At 35.9% G+C, this 20,579-nt stretch overlaps 1 protein-coding gene across 2 annotated transcripts in view; it reads left to right on the top strand.

Annotated features, from left to right (window-relative positions):
* Nucleotides 1-18,776, top strand: part of ATR (ATR checkpoint kinase) — a 43,293-nt gene extending 24,517 nt beyond the window's left edge. For both annotated transcript variants that reach the window (XM_086618763.1, XM_086618764.1), the window contains 21 exons: nt 846-1,053; nt 1,524-1,702; nt 2,600-2,764; nt 3,960-4,051; nt 4,639-4,730; nt 5,088-5,265; nt 6,473-6,649; nt 7,074-7,233; nt 7,778-7,957; nt 9,285-9,427; nt 9,846-9,943; nt 11,075-11,307; nt 12,094-12,228; nt 12,824-13,024; nt 13,341-13,484; nt 14,241-14,391; nt 15,287-15,443; nt 15,574-15,727; nt 16,636-16,787; nt 17,037-17,142; nt 18,556-18,776. In XM_086618763.1, coding sequence (XP_086474889.1) covers nt 846-1,053; nt 1,524-1,702; nt 2,600-2,764; nt 3,960-4,051; nt 4,639-4,730; nt 5,088-5,265; nt 6,473-6,649; nt 7,074-7,233; nt 7,778-7,957; nt 9,285-9,427; nt 9,846-9,943; nt 11,075-11,307; nt 12,094-12,228; nt 12,824-13,024; nt 13,341-13,484; nt 14,241-14,391; nt 15,287-15,443; nt 15,574-15,727; nt 16,636-16,787; nt 17,037-17,142; nt 18,556-18,729 — 3,279 coding nt within the window. In that variant the 3' untranslated portion in view covers nt 18,730-18,776. The remainder of the gene's footprint in view (nt 1-845; nt 1,054-1,523; nt 1,703-2,599; nt 2,765-3,959; nt 4,052-4,638; nt 4,731-5,087; nt 5,266-6,472; nt 6,650-7,073; nt 7,234-7,777; nt 7,958-9,284; nt 9,428-9,845; nt 9,944-11,074; nt 11,308-12,093; nt 12,229-12,823; nt 13,025-13,340; nt 13,485-14,240; nt 14,392-15,286; nt 15,444-15,573; nt 15,728-16,635; nt 16,788-17,036; nt 17,143-18,555) is intronic.
* Nucleotides 18,777-20,579: the final 1,803 nt, after the last annotated feature.

Raw genomic sequence — 20,579 nt, 5'->3', positions numbered from 1 at the left:
ATGCAGTTAATTATGACTGCAGCAACTTCAAGAGCTGGAGTGGTACAAAGAGGAAGAGAGTGCAGCACAAGCAAGGAAATGATTGAACTTGTGTACTTTCAAGAATTCAGACATTTAATGTTTTCTCTCGCTTGCATACACTTAAAATTTAAGTGGAAAAACTATTTAGCTACCAGATTAATGCAGAACAGGATTCATAGATGTCTTGTAGCAAAGCATGGATAGGACAGAAAAAAATTCTGCAGTCTGCTGGATCCAGTCAGTTGAAGAGACTGAAAAATATAACTTGCATTCGATTAATTTGAAATTTCATACCTAAGATATCTGTTTAGACATGATGGGTGTGTAGAGATGATTTTTCTTGTGTGAACAAGTACATCCACAATAAGCATCTATTATGTATGTGAATTCATATCTGTTGACTAAAACAAACAGGAAGCAGATCTTTTGGAACGATATTTATGTAAATATAAGCAAAAAGTAGTTCTGTGATCTGGTAGCCAGTAGATAAGTTGAGTTTTATCAAACCTTGAAGTGTTGTATTTGCAGCAGAAGTGCAGTAGCATTCATTGTATTTCGAAACCTAAAATTCCGGTACTCCAAGGGTTTGCTTTTCAAAGGCTTTCTCCCTGTATGGATTCTCTTGACAGCAATTGCTACTGGCTTTGCCATTTCTTCCTCTTAAGATAGTGGGACAAACAGAGCTTGCAAATAAGCCCCAAATTATTAAGATACACAATTAAACTATCTAGTATTTTAGTTTGATTTCTTTGTTAATTGCTGTTACCTACTATTTTGGTGCCTGTATGGCATTTCTGTCTTTTATCATATTAATGTTTGTGTAGGTTTACGTGGAGATTATGGCTGTTCTGAAACACGATGACCAGTCTACTAGGAGACTTGAAGACAGTGCATCTGATCTAAGTCAGCTGAGCACACAGACGGTGTTTTCCATGCTTGATCATCTGACTCAGTGGGCTAGACATAAGTTTCAAATGCTTATTGCTGAGAAAAATATTAGCAAATCTAGCAAAGACAGAAGTGATCTAAAGAGTGAGTGATGCTTATTTTATTTAAAATGGCATTTACATTCTAATAAATACTTAAATTTGCCACTTCACATTATGACCATTTAAGAATGCAGTATTACTGTATTACTGTATGTTAGTCTGCTTTCTGATTTCTTACTATCATATTGTGATTTCTGCCCTCCCACCCCAAAACCCTTGTTTTGAATGACCATTGTAAGAAATGCAGATTTAAAGTAAAAAAAACCAAATTGTTAATTTGTTAGTTTTCTAAAGGTTAAGTTTAACATATTCTATGCTGTCTTGCAAGATGTAGAAATTCCACCAGGATTGTTTAAATTAATTATTCTTGACAGAAGAGAAAAATATATTATTAAATAATCACATTATCTCACTAAATGGTGAATTGAATTAACTGCATTTTGATGCATAAAGTAATTCTTATAAATGAAACCTCAATGGACAGACTTTTTAAAATGTGTTTTTTTTCTATAGCATCGAGTGAGGACTATGGAGAATATCAAAATGTGACACGTTTTCTAGACCTCATACCTCAGGATACGCTAGCTGTGGCTTCCTTTCGCTCTAAGGCTTACACAAGGGCTGTGATGCACTTTGAATCATTCATCACAGAGAAGAAACAAAATATTCAGGAGCATCTTGGATTTCTTCAGGTTCTGAAGTTCTCTTTGGGTTTTGTTTGTTTTATCTTAAAATGAAAATAGGCACAGATGAATAAAGCTTTGTCTAATTCTTCCTTGAGACAGGAAGAAGAAAAGATGTAGTTAGACTCTTGCTGTGGATAGGGGTGTTTAGTCGTCTTTCAGCAACATCTAGTACTTCCCCTTGCTTGGCATGCTACTTATGTGAAAAGGAAGGACTAGCTTTCTAGTGTATAATAAAAGACTGTAAAATCCTGAAAATAGTTAAATGTGTTTTTGTTGAAATTATAGCATTTATTGCTTTTAGTTAACTCTGTCCTTTGTCAGAGAAAGCACAGCCAACTATAATAACCCTCCCCCCCCCAAAAAAGCCAAAACACGTTTGAAGCAAAGCTGAGTGGCTTATTGTACTGTAAAGAAAGAGCTAACACTAAGTGTGTTGAAAATGATTTAAATTATTTTCAAGAAGTGTTTTAAGCTCTGGGATGAGCCTGTTTGTGCGTCCTTATGGTTTATATCCCTGAGTGATGTTTCAAATTTGAAAAACTCAGTATGTTGCCTTTCCACCTTAAGTAATATGCAGCTTCATATTATACAACTTGTCACGTAATAATAGGATATTTATTTTGCCCTTTATACAGATTTTTTTCAGGTAACTTGATCTGTTTTTCTTTCTTATTCTTCGTGAAGTATGAGATCATGAGTATTGCATTATGCTAAGCAAAAGTAGGACTCAACTTTGAAAGCAGCCCTGCAAAACTTACATTTTCCTTGAAAACTTAATGCCAAGAAGTCCTACAGAGTAGTTCATTATTTTCAAGGAGATGCATGATTCTGACTGTTACATATAAAATATCTTCATGTCATAGCGTTGTTTTTAATGTCTATTTCCTATTCTTTTGAATAAAGAAATTGTATGCAGCTATGCATGAGCCAGATGGAGTAGCCGGGGTGAGTGCAATTCGGAAAGCGGAACCATCTCTCAAAGAACAAATCCTTGAGCATGAAAGTATTGGCTTGTTAAGAGATGCGACAGCCTGTTATGATAGGGCTATCCAGCTGGAACCTGATCAGGTAAATACAAGACAAAATGGGTTTTTTTCTTCCTTTTTTTTTAAAAAAAAATATATGTAATTATAATTTTTTAAATCTTCTTAAGTAACACAAGACTAAGCCAAAAGTACCTCTTGAGAATATTTAAGTAAAATGGGAACATAAGAATTTACTGTGGCAGTTGCTGAATGCTTATTGCTATTGGAAGTGTCTTATGAACTGAAACAAATCTTACTGCGTTTATACCGTAATTGGCAGACTTGGGTTAATAGTTGGATGCTTATGTCCAGGATTTTGCTAGGACAGCTTACCAATTAAAGCTCAGTCTTTGCTTGGGAAGACCTGGAAGTGGATTAATTAAGTATCAGTCAGTACTGGTACATGCCAAGAAAACAAAGCAAGTTACCTCAGGTTTTATTCAAAGCAATTTCTGATTTACTATTTTTGATTATTGACTTCCAGGGAAAATGTTCATAATATAACAGCAATTGGAAAATGATTAAAGAAGACTTAAAATTATTTGTCTTCTATTTCCCTTTCCCTTCCTTTATTTGGAATATATAAGGTACTGTAAAGCTGAGCAGTACTGGAAAACCATCATGCTTTTCATATGCCAAAGAGATTATCCAGATGTGATGATAAATGCAAAAATAAAGTTGAAGACATGTGTTACCCTTTCTGTATTTGAAATACTTTTCTAATGGAGATTGATAAAAAGCTTCCCAGGCTAGGATATCCCTATAGTTTCTCGCACTTTCCTATGAAGCAGAGGTTATCTAGCACAGCTGATAAAGGTATAGTAAACAGAATGTTTTGATGGCCCTGCTTCATTCCCAGAGTATGGAAAACGTTTTTATGAAGAGTGAAATTGCTTTGGATTTGGGGGTTATTTCTTGTGACTTTTTCCTTCTTGTTGGTTGTTTGTTTCTTTAAATCAAATTTTATTCACAGCTCTGAAATGGTTGTTAATAAATTAATATCAAACTACATTTGTGCTGAGATGCATTACAAAAATTACCTATAGTTTGTTGTTTTTTTTTTTTTAAATTTTGGATGTTCATTTAGCTTATGGTGCAATTGGTTATTCCTTTTAATATTGTAAAAGCATCCAAATGGACATACTTCCTCCTTTAGACTGCCATGAATTTCGTGAATGTATATGTGTGCTTTTTTCGTTTGGGGTGTGTGTGTTTGTTTGTTTTTTCTCTATTTCTAGATTATTCATTACCATGGTGTAGTGAAGTCCATGTTAGGCCTCGGTCAGTTATCTACTGTAATTACTCAGGTCAATGGAGTGCTTGCGAACAGGTACTGTAAGCATCTAATACAATGTCTAGTTGAGGAATATGAAGCTCTTGTGTCACACCTCTGTTTCAGTAGCTGTTTTGTTGCATTATGAAGCATTGGAGGCTCATCAAGCATATCCAGTTAGCAACGCAAAGCTAGAAAACTTTAAGTGCTTTGTCTGTCTGAAATTAATTTCAAGACTTCCCAAAATGTTAGTACTTCTTGTCTGCACTGTGTTAAAGTGCTGATACATGCTTTAATTTGTTAAATAGCATTTTTTATTTATTGTCTTGCATGTTACTTGTTCCATAGCTACTGTGTAGCCTAATAAGATAAATGGATTGGAAAATGGTAATTTTTAAAATGTACCATAGAAGTTAAATACACTACTTGGAAATTGAATTTGTGCGATTGTGTTGTACAGCTATTATTTTTTATCAGTGCACATCCTTTGGTTTTACTGAATTTTATTAGAAGCAAGTTTACCTTACTTCAAGTAAGATAAGTTTTACATAAAGAATATTTGCTACTATAATGTAGAACTGACATACTGAGGAGGGAAATTGAGTTCAGCACAAGTTTTTATTGCCTTCATTTTCTTTTAATAGATCTGAATGGATTTCTGAACTGAACACTTACAGAGTGGAAGCGGCCTGGAAACTGTCACAATGGGATTTACTGGAAAATTATTTGGCTTCAGGTAAGTTATCATGGTATCAAAATATGAATACTTCCTTGCATTTCTGAACAATCATATGTTTTAGTCTAATCATCTTGAATCAAGGGGCAGTTATTGTAATTTTTTAGTCTTGTAAATATGTTTTATTGTAAATTGTCTGGTCTTTAAGTAGAAGTTTCAAGTGAGTGTAAGGCCAAATTTCTTCTGTATTGGTTTAGGGGGGAGGATTGTGAGGTGGAATTATGCACGATTTCTAAAATTCGATTCAAAAGTTCTGAGAATAACTTATTTTTCCAGTAGTATGTTAAGACAAATGAGCGTTTTCAGATTGAGCTGCTTAAAGAAATAGAGTTTGAGAGGCTTTTTTTCTCCCCAAAGATCTGAAGTCCACAACTTGGAGTGTCAGACTAGGACATTTATTATTATCTGCCAAGAAGAAAAATGAAGCAGCTTTTTATGAAACACTCAAGGTTGTTCGAGCAGAACAGATTGTACCCCTTTCAGCAGCAAGCTTTGAAAGAGGATCCTATCAGCGTGGATATGAACACATTATCAGGTTTCTGATTCTCCTGTCACTCTTTTCAAATCCAGAAATCGCGTAATTAAGTATGCAGCAGCAAGAATTTTCCATTTCCACAATAAATAGTACTGACATGCATTTTCTGTCACCTTTTCTTTTTAATACTTACCCAACTGGAAATCTGTGATTAACTGAGAATTTATATTTATCTTCCATGAAAAATATTCACATAAAACTGTTGTGTGTAGTCTTTCAAAATCAGCAAGCAAGCTTATGTAAACATCAGATAATAAAAATCGACAATTTAATTCCATGCTCGAAGTAGTACATATAGGCCAGTAATTCCATTAATTGAAGAGCATTGCTTTTAATCTGTATGGTGGCTTAAAAGCACTCCCTTCTTTTATCAACAAAAAGCAGTAAAAATTGAAACCCCATCCCTTTGTAGTTTTACTTTTCTTTTTTAAAAAAATTTGAAGTTGGCTGTAGCAGACTAACAAGCGAGTAATACTTCCTCTGCACTGTAAATGCATCCTTATGGCAAGATATTGCAAACTAACTGGTTGAACTATGTATTTCTTAATTACTTCTTCTATTTTGAGTTGGTAATTTTTTCAGTGTCATTTTATTTAGGAAAGGAGTCTGAATATTGAGAAATAAGTGTTTCAAAATAGTTCGATTTAGCTGTTAATCTGCGCCTCTTGGAAGCCTTCAGTCACTGTTTCTCTGTCAGATACACCCACTACACTTAGATTCTGCCAATGAGGACTTAGGGGTTTACAAGCTCTCAGCTTTTTTAGCTTTACAGTGACAGCTAATAATAATGGTGTTTTTAAATCAATGGACTAACTGTATTGTAAAGGAGGTGTTTAAGTAATAAATAGTATATTGCCTCTAAAATGGTATTTGTTGAAAATACCAGGCTTTTTGAAGAATTATTGCTAAAAGTAATGGATAGAAATACTCTTTCTAAAGATGGGCTTCCTCTCCAGGTGATCTTCATGGTCTCTGCACTCAGCAGCTTGGCAAATGAATAGGGAGAAAATAACTAATCAGTTTACAAATCCTTGATTTTATGTGTTTTGTTTTGCTGCATTTTGCTTTTAAAAGAAGTCCTACTGTTTGAAATTACTTATGTGGCCAGCTTGTAGAAAGAAAATCACAAAAGCTGTGTAAAACTTGCGTGTATCTCAAACAGCAACCAATTTTCAACGTTTTTTTTTCCTTTATTTTGCTAACACAGGTTGCACATGCTGTGTGAGTTGGAACATAGTATTGGACCAGTGTTTCAGCAACCAGATGGTGACCATGGTAGAGATTCCCTGAATTGGTGTGCTCGTATTGAAATGGCCCAAAACTCTTACAGAGCAAAAGAACCCATTTTAGCACTGAGAAGGGCTCTGCTTAGTCTCAGTAAAAGGTGAGAACAAGACTATTTCTTGTTTGTCTACATTGTATTCTCTGTAATATTCTGGTTTTACATATGTGTGTCAGAAAAGAGACGATAAAACTCTGTGGAAGTTTATATTGTAGATGAAAGCAATTCTCTCTAATGTTACGTACCTTCAAAATAGAAGAGAAAGAGAATAGAATATAGGGAAGATAAGGGAGAATAAGGAAAAGAAAGGAAAGATAAGGAGAAACAGGGAAAGAGTATTTGTTTCCGGGTCAAAATGGAAAAAAGGTGAAAAAACGTATGACAAATACTTTTAAATGATCGTTATGCAGTATATAGCTGATTGAGCAATTTTATTTGTGTTTTAACACATCATGATATTTATTTCAGATTATAAAGTAGCATTCATGACTGAAATTTTTCATTTTCTGTAAAAATATCTCTGCAGCCAGGATTACAGTGAGCTTGTTGGTCAGTGTTGGCTCCAGAGTGCTAGAGTGGCGAGAAAAGCTGGTCATCACCAGACTGCCTATAATGCTCTTCTGAACGCTGGGGAATCGACGCTCTCGGAACTTTATATAGAAAGAGCAAAGTGGCTCTGGTCCAAGGTAAAGAAAATAAAAATGGAACTTGTGTTCTTACATGCAAGAAAATAATTTTTAGTTATCTTCAAGAAAAAATGGCACACAATCAGTATACATAAAACTAAATATAACTAAACTGCGACTATCAACACATTCTGATTGCAGTTGAGCTATGAGAAGTCTACCTCCAACTGCCAGCCAGCCTTTTTCTGTGTCCATTGACTTTTCTGGCAGCTATGTATAAAACTGGTGGATTACCTGCCTCTGTCAAAGCAGCCAAGGCAAATTTAAATTGTCTTAATAGCACGCCTTTTCTTATTTTGTTTCCTTTTTACTAATAGAAGTAGGCAGCAAACATGGGAGCAGTTATTGTGGTAAACCTAAAAGTACAACAATGCTGAGATAACATGAGAATGTAAGAAGCATTTGAAGTCAGTGATGTTCAGTTACCACAGCCAGAATGATCTAGAACACACTCAGGGACATAGCTTTGCCTTAATAACTGTGAGATGGAAGTTTTACATCTCTCTTATTCAAAGTATATAAAATGTTTCCCTCTTTCCCTTAGGGTGAGGTTCATCAAGCACTCATTGTTCTCCAGAAGGGGGTAGAGTTATGTTTCCCTGAAAATAAAGCACCGTGCAGTACCAAAAATCAGCTCATCCATGGTCGGGCAATGCTGCTAGTGGGCAGATTTATGGAAGAAACTGCTAACTTTGAAAGCAATGCAGTTATGAAAAAGTATAAGGTAAATTTGATATACTAGTGTTAACAAGACAGTAGTTTTGATTAAGAATAGTAATAATATATCCCTTAAGTAAGCTATTGTTACATTCCTGATGATGTCAATCAAGGATAATAACAATGGGATTAAATGGTGTATCAATGTGTAGGAGGGAAGTAGTTCTTCTTGTAAAGATTTAACTATCTGAAGTAGCTTTAATGTAACACGTCAATACAGGGAAGTCTACAGTTCCCAACAGTGGAGGCTAAAAATACCTGATATAACTCTTTGAAAGTACAAAACAAATTACAGGAGCATGGCTTTTTACTTGTGCATGCACAAATTAGAATACCTCTCTAAAATGCGGGCTACTGTAAATAGACAGTGAGAAAACTTGATGACACACTGTGCTACTCTTCAGTGTTACGTCTCTCTCTGGTGGTGGCTTATAACTGTGCTTTAAATATGCTTCCTAGCTCTGAAGAACCAGGAAAAGAGGCCACTGGTATTTTTTCTTCAACGACACAGCACTACACTGCTTCATCTTGCTATGCCAGTGAAATACCGTTTTGACATTAATGATTGTGTACTAAACCAGTAGTAGATACAGATCTTTAGACTTCTTAAAAGCAGTGTGTCTCCTACTCAAGTTTTGGCATTTGATACTGTTAATGTTTATTGCTGTCTTACTAATTAAAATACTTCTGTGACAGTCATTTAGAGAAATCAACTATGAAATCAAATGGAGGTTGAAATAATGGAAACTAATGAAGTTTCAATGGATTATATTAAAATACTAATGCTTAGAATTCTCTACTGTCTAAATATGGACACTGGAAACAAGCCAGTGTTACTAGAGAATGAACGTGCCACTTGCTAAGTTATTTCTTTTCTAATATATGGCACATAATTTTTGGGGTTTTTTTTAAACATCATGTGTTTAGAGGGAAAACAGAAATGTGAATAACATCCTGCTGTTTCACCTTTCAAAAAACTAGAAGAAACCTAGTATTGAGTTTGTCAGGATCAGGAACTTGATTATAATATTTTTAATGAAACTATAATCTTTCCTAGTTGAGGAATCCTATATCGTCCTGTCTTAAATTATCTTGCTGTCTCCAAATCTAAAAGGTATTTTGAGAACAGACTTGGAGTTTGTACAGGCGTTTATCTTGGGTCAAAATTAAAATTTTGGAGTTAAAAAGTCACAGTTTTTACCTTTTATGCATAAAGGTAACTAATACAAGATTCTTGTTGCTTGAAAATAGTTTTTTAATTACTGTTTTGTTTTTTTTTATTTTAAATTTAGTGTCCTCTCAAAAGTAATTATCTCTTTTTGATTTTGTTGCAGGATGTTACGATTTTCTTGCCAGAATGGGAAGATGGACATTTTTATCTTGCTAAATATTACGATAAATTAATGCCGATGGTAACTGACAACAAGATAGAAAAACAAGGAGATCTGATTCGATACATAGTTCATCATTTTGGGAGGTTAGACCCTAGGGGAACTTTGCTTAGTTTCTATAGAAGGATGACAATTATACATTTTATAGGAATATGTTGTCTTTCAACAATTTAGACTGTGACTCAAATTTTCATGTAGTATTGTAAAAGAAAATACTGCATGCTTCCTTTTGTTTTCTTACCTAATTAATTTTACTTCTGCCTTCTGACTGTGCAATTGTCGTCTGTCTTGTGTAAGACAGTTAATTGTTTAATCTGATGTTTTGATTAATAAAACAAAAACCTTTGTATATTAGTAAGCTTTTAGTTGGTGCAGATGCATTAAAACGCCGAAGGTAAATTTCTAAAGTCCAGAATGGAATATGAAACAATTAAGGATGTAAAGTTTGTAATGCTTCTAATATATATCCATTAACATGTTGTGATATTAAACTTGTAATCACAGGTCTCTACAGTATGGAAATCAGTTCATCTATCAGTCAATGCCAAGAATGTTGTCTTTATGGCTGGACTTCGGAGCAAAAGCGTATGAATGTGATAAAGGTAGAACATTTTTTTCCAGTACATGCTTCCTGTGTCATACTTTTAAATACATCATTGAAAGAGCAGTGAAGTATATTTACAGTTCTTTGATTAGACTTATTGCCTGAGATTATATGGAAACCAGAAAGTACTAGTATTCTTTAAAATTACAGGATATTAATATACAGGAGAGATATTAATTATATTAATTAAACCCTCCATTTTTTTTTTTTCAAATATATCATGTGATAGCATTGTTCCTCAGGTAACTTAAGTTGATAAACAGATTTAGGGAAAATCCTTGCATGTCACCTGTCACCTCTTGTAATTTGCCTCATGAGTAGTGGTTTTGTATACACTTGCTACAGTAAAGTTTTAGGCTTTGGGACTTTTTTCCAGTTGGCCTTGGTTCCAGTTTTTGAACAAGTCTTATGTAAATCTAAAGCGGGGCAAGGGAGGAAGAATCCTGTGGGCAGCATGAAGGCATGTGAAACTACTACCATAGGTGTGTTTTGGGTGGGAAATTTTTGTACAAACGAAAATTGCAAACATTGCCTGTGGAATGGAGTTTCTGGAGTGAAACAGACAGTTGTGGCTCCTTTGATCTTGGCCTGGTTCTGTACACTTAGGTCAACTGCATTTGGCTACAGGCACATCAGATGCTATTTTATCTGTTGTTGACGTGCAACTCATGCTGGGTCCTCAGGTGCAGGGTGGAGATAGCAGCAGATGTGCTAATTTCATCCCTTATAAAGACTTTCTTTGTTTCCTCCCCACTAAAGAATGTTAGAATCTTTTTACTGGGGAAAATGCATGGAGTTTTTTTGGTTTTGTTCTATGCCATTGCATCGCTTCAAAGGAGTAATAGATGTTTTATTTTAAGAGTGTAAGGAGAGCTTTTTGAATATTGTCTGTTCCATGTTCCTGTTGTCTGTGCTTGTTTATTTCTTGTTCTTCTGGTTAACTAAATAGCATATGTATTAAGTCATTGTATGCTATATTAAAAAGAAATTTACAGTAGGACCTTTTCCTTGAATTTTTTTGTGTATGAAAATTACCAACAAAGTATGTTTCTGTAGGCTTGATTTAAATGACTTTACATTTCTATTGGGGGGAAAAAGGAACATAATCTTGTCCTCTTGTGTTTTTCAGCTAGTCGTTCAGAACGCGTCCAAATGAAAAACGATTTAGCTAAAATAAATAAGGTGATTGCAGAGCACACAAATCACCTGGCACCTTACCAGTTTCTGACAGCTTTTTCTCAGTTAATCTCCCGAATCTGCCATTCTCATGATGAAGTCTTTGCAGTTTTGATGGTGATTGTTGCTAAAGTGTTTTTAGCCTATCCACAGCAAGCAATGTGGATGATGACCGCTGTGTCCAAGGTACCTTGATAAGTATAGCTGTACCATTATTAAGTTTGTAAAACTGTGTTCATCAGAGAGAAATGTGAATATCACCTGTTCTACTTTGAGATGATAAAGAGGAATTGAGCGTTTCCATTGCTGTGATAGTGTTATGGAACAGGATATCAGTGCTATCACTGCAAAAGATTTTATTGCAGTCTAAAGTTCAGATATTACAGTTGAAATGTTCCAAATTAGAATGCTAACATGCATCCTGACTTGTATGATGTATTAGGAAAGGAATTTTGAATAAAATAGCTGATGAATTGAGTAGTCAGGGACAACAGATTTTGTTGGGTTTAGTAATTGTAATAGTGCTTCCAGTTTTACAATCAGACAAGCAACTCTGTGCCTTGATCAACGTGAGATAGATGTACCACTTAGTCCTAGTACTTACCTGATAGTAAGGTCATTCCAAAGACAATTGGAAAGCACGGTGCATGCTGTTTCTTTAAGGATGCTGAAATGACATTGAGGATACACTGGTATATTCTTGAATATTGGCCTTTATGTTGTGGAACTCCCAAGAATAATTTCAGAAAGTAATACCCCACACTATTGCACACGGGCCAACCGTACCACTGTAGTACTTGTTCAGGTACCAAATTTCAGTTGGAGAACATCCTTCTCCACATATTAAACATGACAAGCAATAAGTAGTGAAAAGGATGTATTAATTACTGTGGAGTTTTTGGGGGATTTTTTTTTAGGATTCTTTAATTGATATGACTTGTTTAATAAATTTTAACTTTCCTCTTTTTTCAGTCCTCGTACCCTATGCGTGTCAATAGATGTAAGGAAATTCTAAACAAAGCTATTCACATGAAGGAATCTTTAGGAAAATTTATTGGAGATGCAACACGTCTTACAGATAAGCTATTAGAACTATGCAACAAACCGGTACTTACAAAAATAAACAAATTCATACATGTAATGGAATTATTCAAAACTGTTATACAAAAGCTCCTTCCTGTGGCTTTCATTAGCCGATTCATTACATTACTGCAATTCAACAGAAACTACACTAACTTCTAAAAGACTTTTTTTTTAACTTAATAAAAATATTTAAAAAAAAAAATGTAGAAAGTAGCTCTATATAGAGCACATTGCAGAATATTTCAGTACATTATGGTACATTCCAGAGTGCATGGGCTTTACATTGTCATGTGCTTTCATGTGTGATTCTTGCCCAGTAACTTTCACAGAGTTTTATTATGAAAATAGGCTGGTTGTGTTTTCATGAACAAATGAACTTGATAATAAAGGTAAAACTAAATAAATTCTTTAATTATTCTGTATTTGCATTCAGAGTGAAAAATACATGTGCCATAAAGGCATGTATATTTACTTTTTACCACTCTCATTTAATTTGAAATGTCATTTGCCAATTTTCTTATTACTATAAGCATTTGTTAGTCTATTGTATTCATTAGTTAATATGAAATAGCAGTAATATTTTAAGTGTTTATTGTTAACTATTGATTTTTTTTTCAAGGTTGATGGAAACAGCTCAACGTTAAGCATGAATATTCATTTCAAAACACTTAAGAGATTAGTAGAAGAGCACACATTTAGTGAAATTCTCATTCCCTTACAATCTGTAATGATACCAACTCTTCCTTCCATTCCTGGCACGCATGCTAACCATGACCCTTTTCCTGGATGCTGGGCCTACATTGCAGGCTTTGATGATACGGTAAGGCTCTACTTGGCACCTCATTTTAAACTTCATGTTAAACAAATGTAGCTGCAAATATATCTTAGTTCCCTAGAAATGGAGGATTGAGTAGGAAACTTAGTAATTACTTTCATGGAAACTGAGTGGCTTCTGTCATAACAGCCTGAGACAGATGTGGCCTCCTCGTACTTACATAAAATTTTGGCCTGAGGATAATACGCTGTAGCACCGTGGAAGTGCTAACGTGATCAGTTGCAGTGGTTTATTACAGTTAGACACTTTACTTTCTATGATCTGATACAGATGTTAATAAAGAATTTAATTTTTTCCTTAGGTGGAAATTCTTGCCTCACTTCAAAAGCCAAAAAAAATCACCTTAAAAGGCTCAGATGGGAAATCTTACATTATGATGTGTAAGCCAAAGGATGATCTAAGAAAGGACTGTCGGCTCATGGAATTCAACTCCCTTATTAATAAGGTTTGATGAGTTAGACGATCAGATGTTTTATACTTATTGAGCAGAACAAAATGCTGAACTATTTAACAAAAAATCCCCAACTTACCTGGAGATAAAGCTTACTGGAAGAAAAGTAAACTGTTGCAAAATATCTCATTTCAGTGGAAATCAATAGCAATTGATAACGTAATTTCTTAGAGTTGTGAAAACAATAACAAAATATAACATCTTGGCAAAACTATTGCTTATTCCAGCAAAAATATACAAGAAAGGTTATTTACAGTAAATAACTGCAAACTTTCTGCTGTTATATTTCATATTTCTTATTCAGTATTTTCTAATATTTTTAATAAAAAAACAGGTAAATCCATCTTTTCACACTAAAAATGTTGCCATACTTTTTATTTTAGTAACATTTTGCTTCTCAGCGATATGCTTACAGTTAAGGTACATGTTTTCCATTGGGTTAAACAAATGATAGCATCTCTGAAACGCTAAATCACTTATTTCAAATACCGCTTTTAAGGTATTCAAGCCATGTACAAGTTATGCAGTTCGACTATTTTATTGCAAAATCCTCTTTTTTAATTTACTTTGGAGAACAGGTGAGCATTTTTCTTGCATTTGACCTACTACAGACAGTGAAGCTCAGAATTTTAGATTCTAGATTGTGTGACTGGAAAATAGATATATAGAGATATATGTATACAGAATGGTTAATGTTATTGGTATGTTTTGATCCTATCTATGTTAATCTCATTTTTCTTTGGTGAATAGTGCTTAAGAAAAGATGCGGAGTCACGTAGGCGAGAACTCCATATTCGAACCTACGCAGTTATTCCATTAAATGATGAATGTGGCATAATTGAATGGGTGAACAATACTGCTGGTTTAAGAAATATCCTGATAAAACTTTATAAGGAGAAAGGTAAAGAAATGTGTTTGATCATAATGATATTTTTTTTTTTTTTTTAAAGGGCTTGGACCTTTATTAGTAAATGAGACAAACAGCAAGGATTAGACTAAACTCTAGGAATATGCAGTCACATGTATTTTTAACTATTTGCAATGCATTATTCTTCGTATTTGTGGTAGACTTTTTGTCTGAAATGGAAGAGAGTTGGTGCTTGCAATAAACAAGTTCCTCATGAGAACTGATAACACAATCATCTTAATACATTCTTTTATAGAGTGTTGTAAATCATTTCATCAGCAGTGCCAGCAGCAAGGGAATGTATGTGCAGCACTGAATAAAAGACAAGACTGAAGATTTTTTCTTTAAATTTGATCTGTTGTTTTTCATTTCTGTTAGACTTGTGTGAGATAAAAAAGATAATTTATAATTGAATCAAGGTTGAGGGTACAGCAACTTCCAAGGGAAAAGATAAAATTTAGTTTTTAGGTTTTTGTTAACAAAGCAACTTTCTGGTCAGTGCAGTAAAATTTCGGGGGAAAATTTCGCACATTATCTGGATGTATGCAGACATCTGGGAGTTTGGAACTCCAAACATCTCAGCTGAATATACTGAATGGCTTTGTGAGGGTATGGTTTGTTTTTTGTGGGTTTTTTTTGTGTATGTGTATTTCCTCACACTCCACCCCATGGTGGCTTGTTTGCCAGGTCTTCTCTTTCAGTTAGCGTTATGATTTCTTTATTTACTTTCCAGTACCCCACCACCAAGATATTCTGTGGATTATTTTCCATTTGTCCATTTATTTCAACTTTATGGAGATGTTTATCTTCTTTAAAATACCATATTGTAGGTCCATATAGGGTTCATATTTGAGGATTTCTTTTGCCTAATTGAGGAGGTCTATTACAGGTATCTATATGACTGGAAAAGAATTGCGTCAGCATATGCTTCCAAAGTCAGCACCTTTGTCCGAAAAGCTGAAAATGTTCAAAGAAGTCCTTCTGCCTCGTCATCCTCCTCTCTTTCATGAATGGTTTCTTAGAACGTTTCCTGATCCTACTTCATGGTGAGTGACTGGGATCGGGCTAGCTCAAGAATATCTACTTTGTGTATTTCACTAACATTAATGATACTACGGAGTAAAGATGAATAACCTCAGGAAGCGACTTAGACATATTTGATTTATACTTCTGCAGGTACAACAGTAGGTCAGCCTATTGTCGTTCTGTTGCAGTTATGTCAATGGTAGGTTACATACTTGGTCTAGGAGACCGTCATGGTGAAAACATCCTGTTTGATTCTTTGACTGGTGAATGTGTGCATGTGGACTTCAACTGCCTTTTCAATAAGGTGAGAAATGCCACTTGCTGAACTTGCTCTTTCTTTTATGTGCGTATAAGTTACAAATTTCTGTCTTGTTTGTTTTCTACTTTTTTTACTTCATCATATCTGTTGTGTTATCTCTCTCACTTTGTTTCTTATTTATACCAAACAAACAGTCTGGGATTTGTGAAGAGTCTGTGGTTGTTCTGTAAACTGCATTCATGAAAAGCCAGCTTTTTGATTTAGCCAGTATCAGATGAGCTGATGTGGATATAATGAAGTAGCCCAAATTTTAGAGTGTTTGTACTTTGTGACTCTCTTCTCTCCACTATTACTGTCCAAACAAAGCTGTAATTACTACATTCAGAATTCTGTTGTTATGAAGAGTTTCACACAAATTCAGCACAAAAATTCCAATGGTTCTGTAAAAATAAACAAGTAGAAATTGTGACCAGAGTGGAGATTTTGTGTTTCTGTTGAAGGATGCTTTTTGTGTGCCCTTTTAAGTTCAGGGAAGTGAGGCAGGAATACTGTTAGTTTATTTCTCCTGCTTTCTTTTTAGTAAGCCTAAATTGTCCTGCGTAATCCTTAAAAAAAAAAAATAATGTTTTTAAGCTAACTTTCATATTGTGAAAGGAAAGTTAGCATTTTGCATGCGACTACAGAGCAGCAATATATATTTAGAACAAAATTTTATGTCCTGTATTAGTGTATTAAAACAGAGAAAAAGAGAGATTATTTGGTCATTGGTATCCTTTATTCACTGTAGTTTCCCTTTAGCAGCTGAGAAGGACCATGATTGGAGCAAATATCTCTTGTCAGCTAGGAAACTGCCACAGACAAGGATGGGGGAAAAAAAACTAAAATAATGCAAACGTTACCCTTTAAAAATGTTTAAAACGCTTAGGGCATACTTTTTTTTTATCAATGTAAAGGGAGAAACTTTTGAAGTTCCGGAAATTGTACCTTTTCGTCTCACTCACAACATGGTTAATGGAATGGGTCCCATGGGAACAGAAGGTCTCTTTCGAAGAGCTTGTGAAGTCACAATGAGGCTTATGCGTGATCAAAGGGAGCCTCTAATGAGGTAGGGCAACTGTTTTTGCTGCAATCTCTGAAAAAGCTGTCTGTAGTCTAAACATCTGAAACAGTAACTGCTGGTGAGTATGCCAGTTCCAGCATATGCCTATCATGCAGCTCAGTCATACTACGACATCCAGTTGAAAATAAAGCAATATAAATATAAAGTGCTAACTTCAGACTCCTTTCAGTGTTGTTTTGAAAATTAAATGTATTATATGTACCTTATCCTTTTTATTATTTTTGATTTATTTAGTGTTTTAAAGACTTTTCTCCATGATCCTCTTGTGGAATGGAGTAAACCTGTTAAGGGGAATACAAGAGCACAGGTGAACGAAACTGGAGAAGTTGTCAATGAAAAGGTTAGTTTAAAACAAGTATAGCATAAGGTATTCAAATATCCATTATGGTTACAAGTTGTTATATATTTTCTAATTGAAACCTTAACTGTCTTGTTTTTTCTTTCATTTAAAAATTCCTCTGATTGTTTCTTCTTGATTACTTCGTGTTCATCATTTTTATCCATAAAGAAACTATTCTTATTGATAGAAAATGTAACTTATCTACTAAAGAACCAAGCGAAATAGGGCCTATAATTCTCTTATTATTGTTACTAAATCAAGGACAACATCGACAGAAGCAATAGGAGAGGTGAGGCTCTTGTTACTCCTCACTCTGACTGTTGAGTCTGACTGTTTGAGTCCTCCAGATTTACAGTGATGGTAACATCTGGAGTCCTTTCCATGTGTATTTTTGTGCTTTTCATGAGTGGATGTTTATTATTTAATAAATACATGCCTTGTTACACGTCAAGGAATACTTGGTTAAAATTAGGATTTCATATGTACTGTTTCTTTTGTAGCTGCTGATAAATACTATATTGTTCATCCAAAATATAGCTTGCACTACCTGTAATATTTATTCTCTTTCCCCTTTGCAAAAATTCTGATTTGTCACTTTTTGCTTTAAAAGGAATGTTTAGTGAAAATAAATTTGTGTAACAGCAGATAAAACTTAGGAAACAGTGATAAACACGGCAACTAAGATAAGGACAAACTACATCTATATTACAATAAAGAACTTAACTGAGCTATTTGAGGACAGGAGATCTCCTGGTCTTCAAGCAATGACTAACCAGGCTGTGTCTACATAACCTTTCTTACAGTTCCAGGACCACTCACATAGCTGTAGATGTTAACTTTTTTCTGGATAGGTGCCAATGTTATGCTTGAGGTTTAGAAGAAAGCGTGCGACTGTAATTGGCGTGAACTAGCTATTCGAGTGGCGTAAACTAGCTGAGCACAACAGCTCGTTTTGAGTTACACAGCACAACCCAGTGCTAGACTTCTTCATTTTCAGTTGCTCATAATTTTGACCTAAATTTTCCAGACTAGGTATCTTCTTTAACTTTATCCAAAATTCCAAGAAAAAGGCTGGGAAAGTTTTGCATTTATTGGAAAGTAATTGTATGAAATAAAGCATTCTAATGTTTTCAAATACACTTGCATAGCTTTTTCAGTCTTCTCTGGTAAATTTTATCTGTAAAAATGTAAGGCAAAAGTTATAACTTGAGCAATAATATATCTATTTCAAGAGGTATTCTAAAAAGTGAATATCCTTTATTTTCAAAGTAACTGGTGTAGACATCTGGGGTTTGTATTAAATTAGCATACAGATTTCAAATACATCCTAATAAATACTTCTTTATTTTAAGAAGTGGAAGTTCATGACTAGTAGCAATATTACTTTTTTTTTTTCTTTTTCTTTATTTCCAGGCCAAAACCCATGTCCTTGATATAGAACAGCGGCTGCAAGGTGTCATTAAGACTAGAAACAGAATAAAAGGATTACCCTTATCTATTGAAGGGCATGTTCATTACCTTATTCAAGAAGCGAGTGATGACAACCTGCTCTGCCAGATGTATATGGGCTGGGCTCCATATATGTGAAATTTGTTCACTTTGGAACAATGCCATTTACAAGTGATGTAGCTATAATGTTCTTGAGAAGGTATTAATTAATCAGTGTTAACTGGTTACTTCTGTTCGTTTGTGATTGTAAGCAGCAGAACAGTCTTCTTATCAATACAAAATCTGTGTAAAATACAATACACTTGCAAGTATGTTACCTTACACATCTGCAAGTGTATTGATGTTGTATACATATAGAAGGCAGTGTGTAGGAACTGCTTAAAAATTAGACTCTGCAAGTCTCTGCAAGTTTGTTACTCTGACTATATGAAAAACTTTCACCATGTTGAAAGAGAATGCACTCTAACTTTACGAAGTACTGTATATTTTTGTGAAGGTTTTTCTCATTCAGCTTACTGTAGATTAGAAAATCTGACATTAAAGTTGTTTTATACTGATACAATGTAAAGTGGTTCTTTCAACTTTTTCTACTCATAGTTCAGAAGAGCTTTCTAAAAAGAATTAGTATTTCTCTTCAGCCTTGAATTTTGGTTTCCTTTTACTTTCTTCTACATGACCTGGCCGAGTCTAGAAAAGCATTTGAGGTCTGAAATCTTACGAAACCAGTAAAGTGTTACAATGTTCTGAAACTTCTTCCTTAACCCTTTCCTGCTGTGCCAAGAAACCCCTGTGAAGGAAGTGACACAAAGCTGTGAGGCAGAGGACCCTGGCAGCAGCGCTGGAACACCAGTGCAGCAGGCAGGGCATAGTATCTGTGACTGACATCCATTCAAGCTCCTGAAAGTTCTGGGCAGGCCCTCTCTTCCCTTTGTAAAAAGTGTGGTTATAGTGAGTGTTTTTCGGACTCCATTTCAGAAAAAGCGTTTTGACAGGGACAAGAGTAGACTAACTAAATATGTTTAGAAGGCATGTACTAATTCACAGTAATGTTTGCTTCTCTAGGCATCTGAGAACTGTAGGGAAATGAGGGGAAAGATACAAGAAACACTGTGTTCTTTCACTCTACAGTAAGATATCATTAAAATTTTTGTGCAGTATTTTTTGTTTGTCTCAACAGCAGAAACACTGCCATTAGTTTTGGACCACCGTGATGCTGCGTCATGAGCCTCGAACTCCAGTTCAGCTGAAATCCAGACACGTGGAAGAGTGAATTTAAATAGTGGGTTTATAGCTGGTTGCAGTAGTTTTATTTCTCTGGGGAACTAGTGGGTAATCTTCCAAACGCATTGCACTGTCTCATAAACCTGAAGATGTTTCCAAGTAAGGGCCTTGGAACCTCCTATGCTCTTTCCTGCTGCCGTGAGAGTGCTGAGGTCACGTTACCTTGGGGCTTCATCGCCCCACCACACAGTGAAAAGAACGTCACAGCGAGCACTGATACGGGAGTTACCGATTTCCACCGCACAGGGACCGGAGGCCGGGCCTGAGGCCGCCGAGGCGCGCTGCGGAAGCTGCCGTGCGGGCTGGGCGGGAGCGGCGGCACCACGTTCGGCGGCGACGGCAGCGTAGGCCGCCCGCGGCCTCGGCGGGGTGAGGCCGAGGGAGTCGCTCCGCCCCAGCTCCGCCCCAGCTCCGCCCCAGCTCCGCCCCAGCTCCGCCCCAGCTCCGCCCCAGCTCCGCCCCAGCTCCGCCCCAGCTCCGCCCCAGCTCCGCCCCAGCTCCGCCCCAGCTCCGCCCCAGCTCCGCCCCAGCTCCGCCCCAGCTCCGCCCCAGCTCCGCCCCAGCTCCGCCCCAGCTCCGCCCCAGCTCCGCCCCAGCTCCGCCGCTCTGGCCGCTGCTCTCAATAGTCGGCGCGGGACGCTCTGCGCGGCGCTCTATGGCGCGGGCGGCCCGGCTGTCAGTACGGCGCGCCGGAAGGAGGGCGGAGC

This window comes from Tauraco erythrolophus, chromosome 11, assembly GCF_009769465.1.
Source record: "Tauraco erythrolophus isolate bTauEry1 chromosome 11, bTauEry1.pri, whole genome shotgun sequence".
Lineage (NCBI taxonomy): Eukaryota > Metazoa > Chordata > Aves > Musophagiformes > Musophagidae > Tauraco > Tauraco erythrolophus.
The sequence above is the reverse complement of the archived record's forward strand: the minus strand, read 5'-3'. Positions and strand labels throughout refer to the sequence as shown.